Source organism: Tamandua tetradactyla, chromosome 5 (assembly GCF_023851605.1).
Source record: "Tamandua tetradactyla isolate mTamTet1 chromosome 5, mTamTet1.pri, whole genome shotgun sequence".
Taxonomy (NCBI): Eukaryota; Metazoa; Chordata; class Mammalia; order Pilosa; family Myrmecophagidae; genus Tamandua; species Tamandua tetradactyla.
Genome location: NC_135331.1, coordinates 12,024,319 through 12,042,218, shown reverse-complemented (window position 1 = coordinate 12,042,218; position 17,900 = coordinate 12,024,319). Strand labels below are relative to the sequence as shown.

The 17,900-nt window shown below is 52.1% G+C and overlaps 1 protein-coding gene across 1 annotated transcript in view; it reads right to left on the bottom strand.

The window, feature by feature from the left end:
* SH2B3 (SH2B adaptor protein 3) overlaps positions 1-17,900 on the bottom strand; it is a 37,658-nt gene that overhangs the window by 1,580 nt on the left and 18,178 nt on the right. The window contains exons 3-7 of the mRNA XM_077159867.1: positions 1,076-1,177; positions 891-982; positions 699-793; positions 360-574; positions 100-271 (exon numbers count right to left, since the gene is read on the bottom strand). Of these exons, the coding sequence (XP_077015982.1) occupies positions 100-271; positions 360-574; positions 699-793; positions 891-982; positions 1,076-1,177 (676 nt within the window). The remainder of the gene's footprint in view (positions 1-99; positions 272-359; positions 575-698; positions 794-890; positions 983-1,075; positions 1,178-17,900) is intronic.

The window sequence follows — 17,900 nt, the reverse complement described above, 5'->3', positions numbered from 1 at the left end:
GCCCTGTTTTCCTCTGGGACACGAAATGAGATCTCTGTGCCCTCTGCCCTGTTTTCCTCTGGAGTCCACCCCCTTTATTGATAGGCAATAGGGTCACACCTGGTGGCTGGGAGACGACTACCACGTAGCTGGACAGCCGGACATCGCAGGCAGCACCGCACTCAAGTGGGATGGGCGAGCGCTGGAAGTGGTGCAGCATGTCCACCACCGAGGGGAAGTGCAGGTGTTGCACTCGGCACTGGCCCCGCTCGGTCAGGGACAGGCGCAGGTGCTGTGAGAGGGAGATGCTAGGCTCAGGGACTGTCCCCTGAGGCCCTTGAAGAACTTGTTAGGGGTGGTCCCCTTGCTCTGCCCCTTACCTTAGCTATGCCCTGGAAGTTGAAGGTGAGCACATATTCCCCACGCCGTGTCTCGCTTTGCCGTACCAGGAACACTCCGTGAGCGTCAGGGCCCTGCAGCTGAACCAACTGAGCTGCCTTCACTCGGGAAATGGGGCCATGGAACCAGGGGTAGCAGGACAGGAAGTGATCGGTTTTCTGACAGGCTGGGTCCAGCAACCCTCCAGGAGAAGCACCTGGTAGAAGAAGGTAGGTGATAGCCACATGCGATTCCCTTTTGGGAGGCCCACTAGCCATCTGTGTCCTGGGCTGAAGCTGGATTCCCACAGGCCTGGAGGACAAAGGCCTGGCTCCACTCACCTTGGTTCAGGGAATCTGTGCTTCCCCTAGGGGAGCTGGACCTGCCAGGTTCTAGGGTTGAAGGGATGTGCATCTCTGGGTCTGTGCTCTCCAGCCTGCTGGAGAAGAGGCTGGAGTTAAGGTTCTGGGCAGGTCAGGGACAGCAGTAAAAGTTGTGCCAGGCTGGGGGGCCCTAAGGTCTGGGGCCCTCACCTTCGGCCTGTGTACTCCTGAAGCTCAGCCATCCATGAATTCAGCTGCTGCTCATCTCCCACCTCAAAAATGATGTCTGTTCGGTCCTTCACCTGGCCAGAAGGAAAGGTATTAGTTAGCCATGAGGGTGTGAGGCATGTGGATCCTGCCCACCCTGACCCGGGGCTGGAAGCCCCATTACTCACCTTTAGCACAAACGTGTAGAGGTTATCAGGCATCTCGAGACGTGTACACTGCCGGACCTCTTGAATGTTGGAGCAGGCTGTTTGTAACTTGGGCTTTGAACTCTAACAGACCAAGAAGGGATACTCAGAGCCCATCCATGATGGCTCTTTTCCCAACCCCAGGTCCTCTGAGTGGTTTTTCCAAGGCCTAGCCTGAAGAGTGAGCGTTCATCAATTCCCAAAGCACGCCAAGCCTCCAGAGGGCTCATGGCCTTTAGTTTCTTAAGCACAATCACAGTCCCATATAGGCACTGAGATCCCGAGATGCCTAGGCTGGCAGAGGGCCAATTCTCCCAATCCCTTTGCCTGCTCCTGTAGATACTCCAGCTTGGCGCATCTGCCTTTAACATGCATTTCTCTTCCCACTGGTACAGAAAAGAGCTTCTCAGCTAGGTGACATGAGGGTCTCCAGCCAAATTATGTTTCCCACTGTGGCAATGACGGGCTAATGCCCAAGGATGGAGGCCTTTGTGACACCTTTAGCCCCACTCTCATTAGCAGCCATTCACCTCTGCACTAGTTAGTACAGGTCTCCCCTTCTGGCCTAACAGCAACCTTGGGAAGTAGGTACTATGTCTGCATCTTTAAGAGAAGAAACTCAAAACTTGGAGGTGAAGTCATTTGATTGAGGAAGGGGCAGAGTCAGATTTTGAATCCCTATCGCAAGTGTCCAGTCTAGAATCTCAAATCCCTACACCTACCTGATTTCTCCTTCCCTCAAGTCTTTAGAACAAGAAGGGGTAGGCTGGGGGGTGGGGGCTGGCAGAGTGCCTTCAGCCCAGTATGCCCAAAGGAACAGAGGCTGGTGGCTCAAGTAACAGCTAGCCGGACACTCACTTAAAACCTCGGCCCCATCAAGCCATGAGCCAGGAATTTCCCAGGACAGCCAACACATATGGATTTCTCAGTGGGTAGGAAATGGCCTTCTTACCCCTCTGCCAGCAAGAATGCCCTCAGGTCCTGACAGGAACTGGCTAGACAAGGGGCTGGTGCTACAGAGGCTGCCTCCATGGAAGCCAGAGTCTCCAGGGCACCCTGTGACCTAGGAGCCCATTTCTCCCAGGCAGGAGTTTCCTCAGAAGGGATGCATCCCTCCACTGCCTCCATCTCTTCTACTTCTTCTTCGTGATAAAAAAAAAACAACAAAACTTGGAGGTGAAGTCATCTGATTGAGGAAGGGGATCAACAGATCCCCTTGATCAATCGCTGCTTCCAGCAGAGACCAGAAGAGGGAAGAAACGGAGATGAGGTGGGGAATGATCAGAGAAGGCCCAACTGGGGTCCCACAGCCCTTTACCAAGAGCCAGGAGACAGCTAGGCATGCTGGCAAAGCACCACTCCCCTGACCAGGGAGTGAGGTGGTGTGGAGGAATGAAAACAAGGCCCAAAGGCATGTTCCTGGCACCAGTGGCTTCGGAGGATCCAGCCTCCACCACCTCTACTCAGAAGGGCTCACCTTGGTCTGCCTTTTCAAAACGTGGTGATCAGGCCCAAGGTCACTCTGGAGGCCACAACTGGTCTAATTCTGTGGGGGAACTAAGAAGCCCCTGAAAAACGAGGACAGTGCTATGAGGCCACCTGCCCTTTCTTTTTTTCTTTTGGCATGGGCAGGCTCCAGGAATCGAACCAGGGTCTCCGGCATGGCAGCAAGAATTCTGCCACTAGGCCACTGTTGCACAGCCCGTCTTCCCCTTCTTGAACAGACCACCCTTCTGAGATGAGAATTGTTTCTACTTTGATAGTAACATGTCCTTTAATTACCATATGTGTAATGTTCATAGTAAATGGTAAGGTTTTGGTTGTTATATTGTGACAACATAATTTCCCAATTAACACTTTTGAGTACAATTAGGCAATATTAATTACATTCATAATGTTGTGCTACCATCGCCCCCATCCATTACCAGAACTTTTGGGGAGCTTTTTAATTGTTCTGGATTAAAAAATTAAAGTAGGTGCTTCTCATAAAAAAAAAAAAGGTGGTGCAAGAATCCATTCCCAAAACCAGATGTTTAATCCAGCTCTGGATCATGACCCCAGGGTGGCAGGAGAGAGGTGGCCAAACTGGGGCCCTTGGGGTCTCCCTGGAACCTCCAGGCCTGCTCTGATCACTTGGGCCCAGCAGGTCCATGGGAGAAGCCAGCGGCTCCAAGTTGCCGACCACGAGTCTGGGTTGACTGCATCTTAGTGCTTCTCACGCATCATCCGGCTACATGGGATGTGAGGGAACACGGCTCAGTTAAGTTGTGCAACTAGTAAATTCCCAGCCCTCAGGGCCATCGCTGGTCAGGGCATGTTCACCTTCTACCTTCTCTTACCACCACCATCTCACCCTTGTTTCCCTTCCTGGGAGCCAGTGAGATGTGGGAGCACAGCCCTGCTGGAGGTCCCACGAGGGCGCTAGTGGTCACATAGGCACTGAGCACATGAGGATCAGGACCTCGGCTCAAGAGACATCCTCTCAGGGCCTCTATTTCCTGTCTTCAGAATGGGTAAGGTACAAGAGGCTACTTCCTTCTCAACTGCTTGTCCTGTTGTTGGCCTATGCCCGCTGTCCCCCTCCCCCCCAGCTCCAGGATCTCCTCCAGGATCTCCTCCAGGATCGTCGGAGGAAGTTGGCCAGGAGGGGAACAGGCCTCATCTCCCTTTCGGTTCCCTTCTCAGCCCTGGCCCCAGTGTTAGTGCTGAGATTAACCAGCAAAGCCACTGCTTTCACTCTTTACTGTGGGGCCCTCCAGGCCTGTTCCCTCCCCACCCCCTCTCCAAGCTGAGGAGGCCGCAGCTGACAAACTGCTGACCAGGCAGGCAGGGGGGAAGAGAGGATTTCCCCTTTCTCAGGGCTGAAAGCTCTTGCCACAGCCAGCCCTGGGGACACAGAAAATGGTAGAAAGCACCCCAGCTTTTTGCCTGCTAGCTGAGCCCATTACAGGGATTCTCCCCCTTACTCCTCACGACAGCCTGGAGGAAGTGGGGCCCCAGTCACCCCATTTCTCTAGGGGCAGAGCCAGGATTTGCACCTCATCTGCACTGCCTGATCTTGAGCCTGTCATTGAGGGAGGCACCAGCGGCTCTGCCCAGGTACAGGTGAGAGCATGGGGGACAGAAACACCTCACCCCAGAATGGCTGGCTCCTGTGTGGAGGGTCCAGCAGATGCCCTTAGGCGCCTTTCCAGGTGAACTCTTCGATTGGATAGAGCTGAGCTGAACCCCCACCCCCACATTCACACTATATCAAGCTAGGCTAGCAGGCAGCTGATCTCGGGAATTACCTATAAGAGTCACACTGCCGTTAGGTGAAAAACAGGCCAAACCATTCCAGGCTTCTGGGGAGCAAATCCTTTCAGCTCCCAGAAGCCAAACAATTGCTTTACCTTTTCATGGCCACTGGAATTCCAGTGGGAATTGCACATTCATTGTTTTCTCTGGCTGCTAGGAAGCTCAAAGACACAGGCCAGCTCCAGCAGCATCCCAGTGGTAGGACCTGCGTGTCCCTGGGCTTTGTAATTCTCTGACTGTTTTAGGCCTTAGGGTTCAGTCCTAGGTCCACCTGTCCTTTTGTGAACTTGGGGGGGGGGGGGCTCAGCCCTCCATGCCTTAGTTCTGTCATGTGTAACGTGGAGATATTTAATAGTTCCTTTCTTTTCAGGACAGATATGATTGAGTAAGCAAGCTGTCTGATAAACAACTATTGTTAAATTTCCAGGCTGGGATCTGGGGCTGGCCAAGGTGGGTAGGCCCAGCTTGAGTCCACTACACTATTACAGCTTCCTCTCTGGGAGGCCCAGAGGGCTGGGCACATTCTAGCTTTCTCTCTCAACCTTACAGACCCATTGTCCCCTTGTGTAACACACTCCTTCTTTACTATCCTGTTATGGAAATTCACATGTAATATGACCTACCTACATACATACCCAAACTGTGTAAGATAAAGGGAAATAAAGGAATGCAACTTATATTAAAATAGTGTATCAGTGTGTAAACATCATTACAGCATGACTATGCAGACAACTCAAGAAAGAAAACATCAGGAATCTGTAGGAGCCTGAGGGTGGAAGCCAGTGAGCACCTTCCATGGCCGGCCCTTTCACAGTTTTCCAAGGGCACTGGGTTACTCCCTATGTATGTCCCCATGACAGTCTTGAATGGGGACTGGCCAGGTCCTCACTGAGCTCCAAGTGCTGATGTTCCAGCAGAGAGCAAGACAGACATGGTCCCTGAAGACATGAGCTTCCACTCGAGAGAGACAGATTCCCAGCCTGTAACCAGGTACCCAAAAAGTGAAGAGTACTAGCAGGGGCTGCGACACATGGGTAGGGTGAGCTACAGTGGTAAAGGACCATAGGGGGACAGCTCTGGAGAGCAAGGGAAAGGGCTGTCCAAGGTAATATAGGTACAGCACCCAGGCACAGTGCAGCACAGCAAAGAGGCTGATGAGACTAGTCTCCCACAGTGAGACACAGGTGGGCAGCACACAGATGGTCACAATAGGTCCCAGAAACCACGACGGGGAGGGAGGTGTTCACGTGGCAGCTGGAGATACAGATCTGGAGCTCTAGGGAGTTCATGTTGAATACCTCTGGCCCAAGCAGGCCTGGTAGTTGGGCTGTACCTAACTCTCACCACCAGCTCACACCCCATCCTCCAAGGAAAGGGAAGATGCCTTAGGGCAAGAGTATAAAGGAAGCCAGTATCCCATTCACATCCAAGCACCAGACGGCCCCATGGTGAGGGCAGGCCAGGTGCAGGATCCTAAACCCTCACAATGGAGCTTAGTCCATGTACCATACCCCAGCCCAATCACTGAGAGGACCTTCATTTGGTGAAGGCTGCCTGGGATAGAGAGCTCCCCACCGCTACCATCGCCCTGACAGCCCTGCCCATCCCCAGGGCTTTTGGTCCCACACTCCTACAAACAGCAGCAGCAGGCCAGAGCATGGGACAGATAGAGCTGCCACACCACAATCAACCCTCCAGCACCAGCCAGAGGTCTAGAACCATGCACACACTATGCCTCGGCCCTCACAGCAGAATCTCGGGAGACGAGCTCTAGCTCCACCACTTAGTACCTCTGAGATCTCAGATGGGATGCTCTCCTCTTCTATAACCTGGGCAGTAGGCAGGTCGTCCTGCCTCGCAGGAGAAGAAAAAGGGTGGGAGGTGGTCCTGGATGAGGACCTGCAAACAAATGCTCAGCAAGTTCCAGATCCCACCTCAAAGTCATGACTATGTTCCCCACCCCCCATCCCTCACCTAGAGCCCAGAAGCAATGCTGCCTGGACAAGGATGGATAGACAAATGCAACACTGTCAAAGAAAATGCTTACTCGAGTCTTAACTGACTGGTATAAAAAAGCCAACCTAAAAAGAAGAAAAAACATGCTCCCCAAAAATGTTTGTCAGGTTATAAGGATATGAGAGAAGATGAGAGTTTAGCAACTCTTAAAACTTGAACCACAGAGTCCTGCTCGCCACAAGTTTGGCTCTGAGCCTCCTACCAGCCAGTGAAAGAGGGACTGCAGGGTGGCTCTCATCTCCCAGGCCTGCCACCTCTCCAGGAATGGCTAAAAGGAACTGCAGGTGTGAGAAGCTCCCAGAGGGAAAGGTTTAAGCCAGGGATGAGCACGGGGCCTTACGAACCGAGTTTTAGCAATGTTCCTTCTAGTCTTGAGCTCCTCCTTCTTGCTAAGATTCAGGGTCCATTTCCATAGCTCTCTTCCCACAACGGGCTCCAGAAGGCCTCCATGCTCTTTTGCCATCTTTATGTCCTCAACAGGGCACAGAATAAGTGTCTGTAAGCATTGGATGAACAAATGGACATGGACACCCAAAACTGCAGAAGGAAAGAAAATAGGAAGCCGAGGGACTAGCAAGAGCAAACGTTCAGAGACCTCGAAAGTATGAACCAAACTGTAAAGTGTCAGGGAGTCTACTGGGGCCAGCAGTGACGCTAACAGGCATGGCTGCCACCATCCTTAATTAAACCTTTGCCCCCAGAAGCTTCTCACACCTTGCAGTTCCTTTTAGCCATTCTTGGAGAGGTGGTAAGACCAGGAGATGACAGCCACCCCTGCTGTCCCTCCTTCACTGGCTGGCAGGAGTGAGCATTTACCATGTGCTAGGCATTTGAGGCTGGATTTCAAATATTTCAAAGATTCCAAAATGACATCACAGAAATGAGCATCATAACATCATCCATCTGAAACCTACTGGCCTCTGAATGGGCTGAAATCAAGAACACGGGGCTGAGCAGTCTGGTTTTGCCCTTTCTCTGACCCACTCCTAGGCAGCTATGGAAGGAGAAGCAGGAGGGGAGAGAACAGACCATCCCTATGGTTGGGGAAGGTCTGGAACCAGGCAGCCTAGAGTCCAGACTCAGCCAGCAGCCTTGGCATCCCCAGCATCACCGACCTCCCACCATGGGGCATGGAGTCAGGCCAGAAGACAGGGCAGCAGTCCCAAAACCCCTACCGGATCTAGCTGTCCATTACTCTGCCAGTGCTACGCGTCAGCCCCGCTGCTGCTCCCACACCCAAGCCCCCACCATTGCTTGACTGAACAACTGCAATGGCCTCCTTGCTGGTCTCCCAGCTTCCACCTGTGCTCCCTGTCATTGTCCCTCTTCACTCCAGCCAGAGGGATGTTAGACCCAATTACATCCCTCCTCCACCCCAAACTCTCCCATGGAAACCCTGTCACACTGAGTAGAAAGCTAAAGCCCTCAGCATGGCCCCTGAGGGCCTGTGTGGTTGTCCTTGGTACCTCCCTGACCTTATCTCCTGACTTTGACCAAGCCATGCTGGCCTTCACCGTTCCTTAGAAGTACCAGGCATGCTCCCACCTCGGCACCTTGGCACCTAGACTGTTCCCTCTGCCTGAGAGTCAGTTCCCACACATCTTCTCAAGTCAGGGCTCAGCTCAAATGTCACCTATTCTGGGAGGCCCTCTCTGACCGCAGTGTCTTAAATACACGTACACACAGTGGCCATCACCTAACACCCTTGACTTCCTTCAGTGGATGGACTGCAGGGCCTTGTGGGAACCTGGTCTTGGTCTCTGGCATCCCCAGTACTGAGCACAGTGCCTGGTGGGGTGTGGGTACCCAGTCTCATTCCTACGACAGATATTCATTGTGGGCCTTTTGGGTGCCGGGGAGAAGTGGAGGCAGTGGATGAGTGGCAGGGATCCTTCAAGGCAGGGTGATTAGAACGAGGACGGAGGACATGCAGATGGTCTGGGCGTCCCTAGGGGGTACCTGATGCAAGGCAACGGGAGAAGGAGAATCAGGGGACATGGGCCGGGCCTCCCAGGGCTCTGGTTGTCCAGGGGAAAGAGAGGTCAGACTGAGAGGAAACCCTGGGGTGTTACCCATCTGAACTCCCAGGAGCAGAACTGTTATCAGCCCCATGGTATGGACCGGGTAAGGGAGGCTGTGATAGACAAAATCACTTGCCTCCAATCAGAGGACAGGAATTGAGTGGAGGAGCTCAATTCCAGAGCTGGGCCTCTGACTCTCATCTACCCAGCACCTGGCCACCATCCAACCCTTGGTTCTTCCCACACCATACTCTCCCACCACCAGGACTTTGCATGTGGGGAGCCCATGACTGATCCTTTATAAGTCTCAGCAAGCAAACATCCCTTCCTCTGACCACCCAGTCATGGTTAGGAGTGATTTCTGTGCCTCCCCCTCAGCACGGAATTTATCAGGCTTTTCCTGATGATGCAGCTGCTCTGCCTCCTAACTGGCAGCTCCTTCAGGGATACGGCACCAAGCCTTGTTCTCAGCTGGGGCCCAGCCCAGAGGAGATGCTTGGAAAGGGTCTGTTGGATGGAGAGACAGATGAGCAAATGGGTGGCTGGGTAGCTGTCCTGGGGCCCCCAGCCCTCAAATGGCCTGTGAGCAGAGAAAAATGGAAAAGACAGGTGAGTCATGTAACTCCCCTTGTTACCCTGCTCCTTTGGGGGAATACTCCAGGCACTGAGCCAGTTCCACGGGTGAACAAATGGAACTACTGGCCAGGTCACTTCCTCACTCTGCTCACAACCAGGACCCCAAGTCCAACCCTCACCTTCACAGGCCCTTCAAATGCCTACTTCAACCACTCTTTTTCTTCTGTATGACCCTGAATAAATCATTTCACCTGCCTGTGCCTGTCTCCTCATCTGTAAAAAGAGGATGACAATAGAACCTGTCACCTAGGGCTTCTGCAAGTGAACCTGCCTGGCTGGCACCCAGTGGGCCTGAGTCCACAGGGGATCTCCCAGCCACACCCTGTTCACCCTGGGCCAGATCTCCCCCTCGGTTTGTCCTGCTGCCTCATGCCCTCCCCCCACACACACACACAGGGGAACAGGAGAGGAGTGGGGAGAAGCTTCCAGAAAAGCCATGGTGGTCAAATCTGGTTCCCTCCCCTGACCTGTCCTGGCAAGCAAGAGCCACCCACTGCCAAAAACGAAGACCAAGAGGCAACATGAGCTGATAGGGACACAGAGACCTCCCCAGAGCCAGAGATACAGGCAGCCCCCCAGGTTCAATAACCCTAGCCAAGCGCACAGGCCCCATAACCTCACTTCTCTCTTCCAGGCAGGTGCCGCCACAGGTCGCAAGCTGAAAGACTGAGTGTGGGGCTGGGAAACGGGGCACACGCGAGCCTGCCCTCCCCCCTTCCCCACTCTTGAACCCTCTGAGGTCCAAAAGAGACCCTGTGTGGGGGGTAATTAGCCAGAGATGCTGGGACTGACGCACGTGGGGGCAGGGGTGGGGCAGACTGGGACTGGGTGCTGGTTTCCAAAGCAAGCCCCTCCCCCAGCCCACGGGCGCCCCCCCAGATCTGCAACAGAATCCCCCAGGCAGAATCACAGACACAAAGTCCCCTCTCAGAGAGGCAGAGGCCACCCCCCACCCTGTCAGAACCACGGTGACAGGGACACAGTACCCCCTCTCAGCTACGGCAGGAACCTCCCCCATGGAGGCAACCCCCCAGAGACAGAGACCCCTGTACAGAGACCGCTCCCCCAACAACATAACACGATCTGCTTCCCAGATGCAGATGCCCTGATCCACCCTGAGTGGCCACGTCAGCCAGCTGTGAGGATGGGAGAGTACTTCCTCTCTCAAGCTGGCCTGTGGGGGCAACGCCCAGGGCCTGGGGGTGGGGGGTGCATGGCTCAAGAGAGATGGTGAGGATCAGCCTGTAATGAGGCCTTGCAGTCCGGCAGGACAGACAGACACCCCTACCTTAGGGCCTAGGCCACCTCCCAGGCTGTCCCCCTCCATACTTTTACCCAAGCTGCACCTTCCTCTCAGAGCGCTATTCCAGGCTAAAACCTTTTGCTTTCGGGGTGACAGTCAAGAACATCGGGTCCTCGGAGCTGAGCTGCTGGGAAGAGCTGGCAGAGTGGCGTGCGTCTCAGATTGCCCAGCAGCTCAGGCCCCTTAATTACATCCCCTATCCAAACAGGAATGAGACACTCTGAGAAGGGTAGCTGCTTCAGTGCTCAGCATGGCACAGAGTAGCCCTGGCAAGGCGGGGCGCCTGGGCGGGATCAGGGCCAACCCGAACCCCAACTCCGGCCAGGGACAGGTCCTCCCCACCCGCGCCACCCACTGCAAATCCACTGCCATCAGCCCACACCTTGAGACCACATCCTGCTCCCAGCCATCGCCCCCAGGAATCCTTCCTGCCCCCACCGTGGCAGCCCCAGAGCCCAAAAGCCTGCCAGGCCTAGCCCAAATTCACCTGTCCCCCTCCACACGTTCCTCTCATAAAGCCATTCCTGGTCTCCTCTGTCACAGACACCCAGACTGAGTGCCGTGCTGGGGTCAGCCCCTCCATACAAGGGGCCATGGCTCCCAGAGACCAAACCACATGCCCAGGCCTCAGCAGGGAGGGGCCGGCTTCCAGCCTGGCACTGCGCCTCCAGGGCCTTCCCGCTGCATGGGAGGGCGGGCCCTGGGGTATCTGAAAACACTCTTGCAAAAGAAAATGCCACCGAGAAGAGCAGCATAGACATACAGCCTGACACTAGAGATCACGGTGGGAGTCGGGGGGTGAGTCTCGAGTCTCTCGAGCACGTACTGGCCACACTGGTCAGCCCCTTAGGAGCTCAATTGGGGTGACAACCCTCCTGGCCTGCGGCAGGGCCAGAATCCCTTGGGGGGCCCTTCACCCCAGCCACGAGGCCCCCAGGCCAGCATATGCTTCAGGGTGGAAAACGCTGTGGTTAAGAATAATTCACAACCTCTGCCAGTGGCCCCAGTGGGGGGCGGGGAGGGGGCGCGTCACTGCCAAGGGCCCCAAAAGCCCTGGACGGCGGCCACCGCCTGCCTTCGAAGAATGATGATTCAGAAGGAGAGGTGAAAGCGGGGCCCCTGAGGCTGGGGGCTGTGCGGACACAGGAGGGCTCGGAGACGCCGAGCAGGGCCGGGCGCCAGGGCGGGGCCAGGAGAGCCTCCCAGCTGTGCGCCGCCCGGGGTCCACGCCGGCCACTGTCCGCTCACCTCCAGCGCGCGTTTGCTGAGCCGTGCGGGCTGCCCCCCCTCGCCACCCCACTACTCACCGACCTTAAAAAATCAACAGGAAATCACACCGGGCACGAGAAGAAAAGCCAGCGGGATTAAGTAATTAAAAGTGAAAAATGAAAGCACAACAGAACTGGAATTATACCGAACTGTTAATTTATTTGATCCCGGGGTGAGAGAGGCCTTTCCAAGCACTAAAAGCAAAGAATGAAAGCGTAAAAGGAAAGCTCCCTGTGTTCTACAGTTCAGAACGTAAAAACCTCCACGTGCCTAGAAACTCAGGAAAAAATGTCAGCTAGCCAAGGAGGGAAGTACCTGCACCATGTGACGGGGGGATAATATTCATGCCTGCGAATCCAGGAGGAAAACCTAGCGTGTGCCAACTACATGACCTGAAAAGGCACAGAAAAATGTATGTGACCAAGCAACATGAGAGAAAGTCAAAATCCACAGAGACAGAACGATCTGGGTGGTTGCCAGGTGCCAGGGGTGAGGACAGTCAGAACTCTCTGCTGATAGTTACGGGGTTTCTTTTTAGGGTGATGGAAATGTCGGGATTTAGATAGTGGTAATGATGGTGAATACACTAAAAACCACTGAACAGTACATTTCAAAACAGTGGCTTTTATGTGAATTCTCCCTATTCATCTATCCACACACATGCATACACACACACTTTTTTTTTTTTTTGAGAAAGAGAGAGAAATGGCCATGCCCACTTATAATCAAAAAGAACCATTTTCTGTGTGAAGACCACAGGGAGAGATGTCTATTTGGTACAAAATTTATACTTTGGGTAGTGCATTTCCTAATTTAACTTGTATGGTCAGTTTAGTTGAACACTGTAAGTACATGGATGGAATCTTGAATAGGGCATGAGATCTTGTTGGTTTGTCCAGGTTAGTGTGATGCCCCAATATATCCCAGAGTGATTTAGACAGTGAATAAAGAAGTATTTGCAATGTGCCCTTGGGGGAATGGCGGAAAGGGGAAATATTCAACTCCTCCATCTGGAGAATTTCAGATATTCTCACGGATAGTGGGGACAACCAAATCAATAAGCCGAGCCCTTGATCTTGGGATTCACCCCTTTGAAATCTATTCCTGCAAAGGATAAGCTAAGCCTACTTTAAATTGTGCTAAGAGTCACCCCCAGAGAACCTCTTTTGTTGTTCAAATGTGGCCTCTCTAAGCCAATTCAGCAGGTGAACTCACTGCCCTCCCCCCAACATGGGACATGACTCCCAGGGGTATAAATCTCCCTGGCAATGTGGAACAGAAATCCTGGAATGAGCCGGGACCTGGCATCAAGGGATTGTGAAAGCTTTCTTGACCAAAAGGGGAAACAGAGAAATAAGACAAAGTTTCAGTGGCTGAAAGATTTTAAGCACAGTCTAGAAGTTATCCTGGAGGTTATTCTTATGCATTATATAGATATCCCCGTTTCAAACCTTTTCAGTTTATGGTGTATTCGAGAGGCTGGAGGGAAGTACCTGAAACTGTTCAGCTGTGTTCCAGTAGCCTTGATGTTTGAAGATAATTGTACAACTATATAGCTTTTACCATGCAACCATGTGATTGGTTGTGAAAACCTTGTGCCTGATGCTCCTTTTACCCAGGGTATGTGCAGATGAGTAAAAATATGGATAAAAAATAAATAAAAAGGGGGACAAAGGGTAAAAGAAATGGGGTAGATTGAAATATCAGTGGTCAATGAGAGGGAGGAGTAAGGGGTATGGGATGTATGAGTTTTTTCTTTTTTCTTTTTATTTCCTGTTCTGGAGAGAGAGAAATGTTCTTAAAAAAATGATCATGGTGGCAAATCCAGACCTGGCACCGTGGGATCAACAATTCCATCCTGACCAAAAGGGGGAAAAGAAGTGTAACTAATAAAGTATCAGTGGCAGAGAGAGTTCAAATCGAGTCCAGAGGGTACTCTGCAGGTCACCCTTATGCAAGCTTCAGGTAGACCTTGCTACCTGCCAACCCCCAACGAGGGCCATTCCAGCCAATCCTAAAGAACACCTAGGGCAATATATAAGATTCTACAAGGGTTCCATACACTAGAGTAACTTTCCAGAAACCTACAACCTCCAGATGGTCCCTGGTCCCGATAAGTCCTGAAACCTAGCCCAGCTTCTCCAGAACATCAGATAGTTCCATCTCTCTACCCCATATTAGTGACTGACCCTTCCAATATCAAAAATTTAGAATGGCCATAGCCCAAACAACCCATAAGAGAGGTATGGAAAGATCAAAGGTGATGGTGGAATTATACATAGAAGATAGGACTTAACAAATGAATACGAATGCTGAATCATTAAATGGATAACTCTTTTAGTCTCCAGTATTTTAGAGCAGCTAGACGTAAAAACCTAAAACTGTGAAATTGTAACCCATGTCAAAGTCTGAAATACGCTCTACAGCTAATTGTGGTGCTGTGCTTCGAAATTTATAGCTTTTTTGTATATATGTTATTGTTCACAAAAAAAGAAGGGAAAAAAGTCGACTGTGGTGATAAAAAAAAAAGTATTTAAGCCCTCTAGCCTCCAAATTCTGGAGTAGCTAGAAGGAAAAATATGAAAGGATTACATGGTTGCCCATGACAAACTCTGGGATTTATCCTGTAACCACTTTTTAAAGGGTGATTTGAAAACTATTTTTTTTTTTTTTATGTGGGCAGGCACCGGGAATCAAACCCGGGTCCTCTGGCATGGCAGGCAAGCATTCTTGCCTGCTGAGCCACCATGGCCCGCCCAACTACTGCTTTTTTCTTTGCTTTGTATATATTTTATACTATACAATAAAAAAAATTTTTTTAAATGATCATGGTGATGAATAAACAACTATGTGCTGATATTGTGAGCCACTGATTGTACACCATGTATGGAATGTGTGTGAAGATTTATCAATAAAAAATACTTTTTTAATTAAAAAAAAAAAAACAACCAACCAAAGGCTTCAATAATACCCAAGGCTGGCAACACTGTGAATGAAAAGATAAATGGGTGTAATCTTTCTGGAAAGCTAATAGCAAAAGTATTAGAAATAGCCAATAAGCACATGAAAAAAAGATGCTTGACAGCATGAGTCATAAGGGAAGGCAAATCAAAACCACAGTGAGCTACGACTTCACACCCGCTAGGACACCTATAATAGAAAAGACAGACAATAACACATGCTGGTGAAGACGTGGAGAAATCAGAACCTTTATATGCTGCAGGTGGTAATGTAAAATGGTGCAGTCACCGTGGAACACCAGGTAGTTCCTCAAAAGGTCAAACTTAAGAATTACCAAATGACCCAGTGATTCCAAGCTTAGGAATCTACCCGAGAGAAGTGAAAGCGTATATCCACTTGTACACAAATATCCAAAGCGGCCCTGTTCATAATAGCCAAAAAGTGGAAACAACCCAAATGCCCATGAAGAGATGAACAGATAAACAAAAAGTGATCTCTCCAAACAATGCAATAATCAGCAATTAAAAAAAGAAAAACTAAAATGTTGATACCCACTCCAACATGAATGAACCGCAAACACATGATGCTAAGAAAAAGAAGCCAGACACATGCTGTATAATTCCATTTATATAAAATTCCTAGACTAGGCAATCCAAAGAGACAGAAAGTAGGTTTGTATATGCCTGGGCCTGGGGACGGCTGGGGGACGGAGAATGGAGAGAGACTGCTAATGGGTACAAGATTTCTTTTTGAGATGATGAAAGCATCTTCAAATTAGATTACTGTTATGGTTGCCCGACACTAAATTTACTAACAGCATGGAACTGTACACTTTAAACTGGCCAATTTTATCGAATGTAAATTATATCTCAGTAAAGCAGTTAAAAAGACAGAGTGGAGGGAAAAGTATTAGGAACACACATAAACCCTTCCTCCCAGCACTTCCCCTTCTAGGAACACAGCCTAAGGAAATAATTCGAGATGGACCCCGAGATTAACGCACCGGATGTTCCCGAGGGGGTTATCTCCGCGAGCAGGGAAGTCAGAAATGACCAGAGTGCGGGGTCTAGAAAATAGTGGGAACTAGACAAATATATCAAGGCCTGTCTGCAAAAATGGGAAACACTACAGCCAGTAGTGCGCACACACACACACTTGAAAAATAATTAAGAATAGAGAAAAATGGTCGAAGCATGCTAAGTTAAAAAAATATATATATAAATAGCAAAACAGTATGAAGAATGTTAGTCCCGCAAGGGCAGTACTTTTGAGCCAAAAATTGTGGCTCAATCTCCAGCGGTGAACCCCAGGCTCTCGGCAGGGGCTGCAGAGACAGCTGTTGAGCGAATTAATGAAGAAACCTCGCTTTGGGAGGAAAAGTTTGACAAACAAATACAAGGGGGAAAAGCTTGCAAAAGACATCTGCCTAAATGGAAACACGGGTTCTCTCCAGAGAGCAGGGTTATGGGGAGATTTTTAATCTTATATAATTTCTATCATGAGCTTTATTAATTGGAAAAAACAAGAACAAAAACGAAAGCATCAGGAACTCAAACGTGGAAGCCCTCAGCAAGCAGAGACAGTTTCCTAGAAGACGGGAAGCTTTTAGATGAGACAGGGTGGGGGTGGGGTGGGGGTGGGGGGCCACTGCCAGAGGCTTCCCTGGAAAGAGGCTTCTCTCCCGCCAGCGGGGTTCACGTCTGGCAGCAATGGGGGCGACAAATGGGGGGCTGGGGGTGGATCCCAGGGAGCCACAAGTGAGGGGGGACCCAGAGGCCCGGGGGCTGATGCCGCAGCCGTCACCCACTGCTTCCAGAGGCTGAGCAGCCAGCGGGGGCCGGGGCTGCAGGAAACCAGGGGCCTCCTCTCCAGCTCAGCGGGGAGACAGGGAAAAAGGGGTGTGGAGCCCTGAAAAGGAAGCTGAGGCGGCCCCTCCTGCCTCGGGGAAGGAAGCTCCCCCCAGCCCCCCGCCCCCAAGGCCACTGCTCAGAACCAGAGACCTCTTCTTGTGCCTTTTGGTTTTTTTTTTCCATTCACAAAGAAGTGGGCGGGGGATTTCCAGCAGCAGCAACAGCCTGCTGAGCCTGCCAGGGTGGCCAGCTGGAGCCCAGCCCCACTGCCCTGGAGGGTCTGTGGGATCACTGTCCATGCCCAGGACAGTGCCCGGGCACCCGGTGACATCTCCACACAGGAAAGCCCCTCCTTCCACCCCATCATGCCAGGCCCTCCTTCGGCCTGTTTTTCGCTCACAGCCAAGGGACCAGGCAAGTTCTGGCACCCCATTTTCCATATTGGGAACCTGAGGCCCAGAGAGGCCAAGCTCTTTGCCCAAGGCCACACAGCAACTAATACAGCATGAAGACTTGAACCCAAACCTGTCTGTACTTCACTGCCGCCCCATCCATCCCTAGGGCCCCAACTCCACAATGATGAGCTCGTCCCAACGCCTCCCACACCTTCTACAAAAAAAAGGAGGGGGGAATAAAGAAATACAAGACCAACTTCCAAGAAGTGACAACAACAAACAGCCTCCCCTAAGTGCCAGGGTGGGCAACAATCAATTAACATTGTTAATTAAACCTACCCCCTGCCCTCCGCCCCCGGATTCGGGGGCACTTTCTAGTTTGTGGATTCACAGAATTTGAGCTGAAAGGAAGCACAGCGATACCATCTGCCCGCGGATGCAGCGTGGTTGGGGGTTTCTTCTAAGCGGCAAAGCACTGTGAAAAACTATCTGGCACGGAACCCCAATAAGGGGCAGATGCGGCGGCTGTGTGTGTGGTTGGGGCCCCCGAGGGAGCCCCGCCTGCCATCCCCCTCCTTCCTCCCCCCTGCCCCCTACACCAGTCCCTGGGGCACAGATCAAGCCCCCTGGCTGCCCATTTCACGGCTCAGAGAAGGGTGAGGACAGCACCCAGGGCGCACGGAGGCAGGGACGGGGACCCCGGCCCGGCCAGGCGACAGTGGGGTTGGGGACCCGCTGGGCGTCCAAAACCCCATCTCCCCGGGGACATCTAGACCCGCCCGGGGCCACAGACACCCGCGGAGCTGAGGGGGGGCACAGGGCCCAGATGTGTCCCCCTGCCCCACCCCGTGGCCCCGGGGCCTTGGACCAGGCCCTCCACCTCTCTGGGCCTCGGTTTCTCATCTGTGGGGCGGTGTCAGCACTGCCCCACCTCACCGGGCTGGTGATGAAGATGCCACCGGGTGTGCGGGATGCGGTGCCGGCCACGCGGGGAACTACAAAGTCACTAAAGGGGCGGCGGCGGCCGCTGGAGCTGGGGGCGCGGCGCAGGGCCAGCGA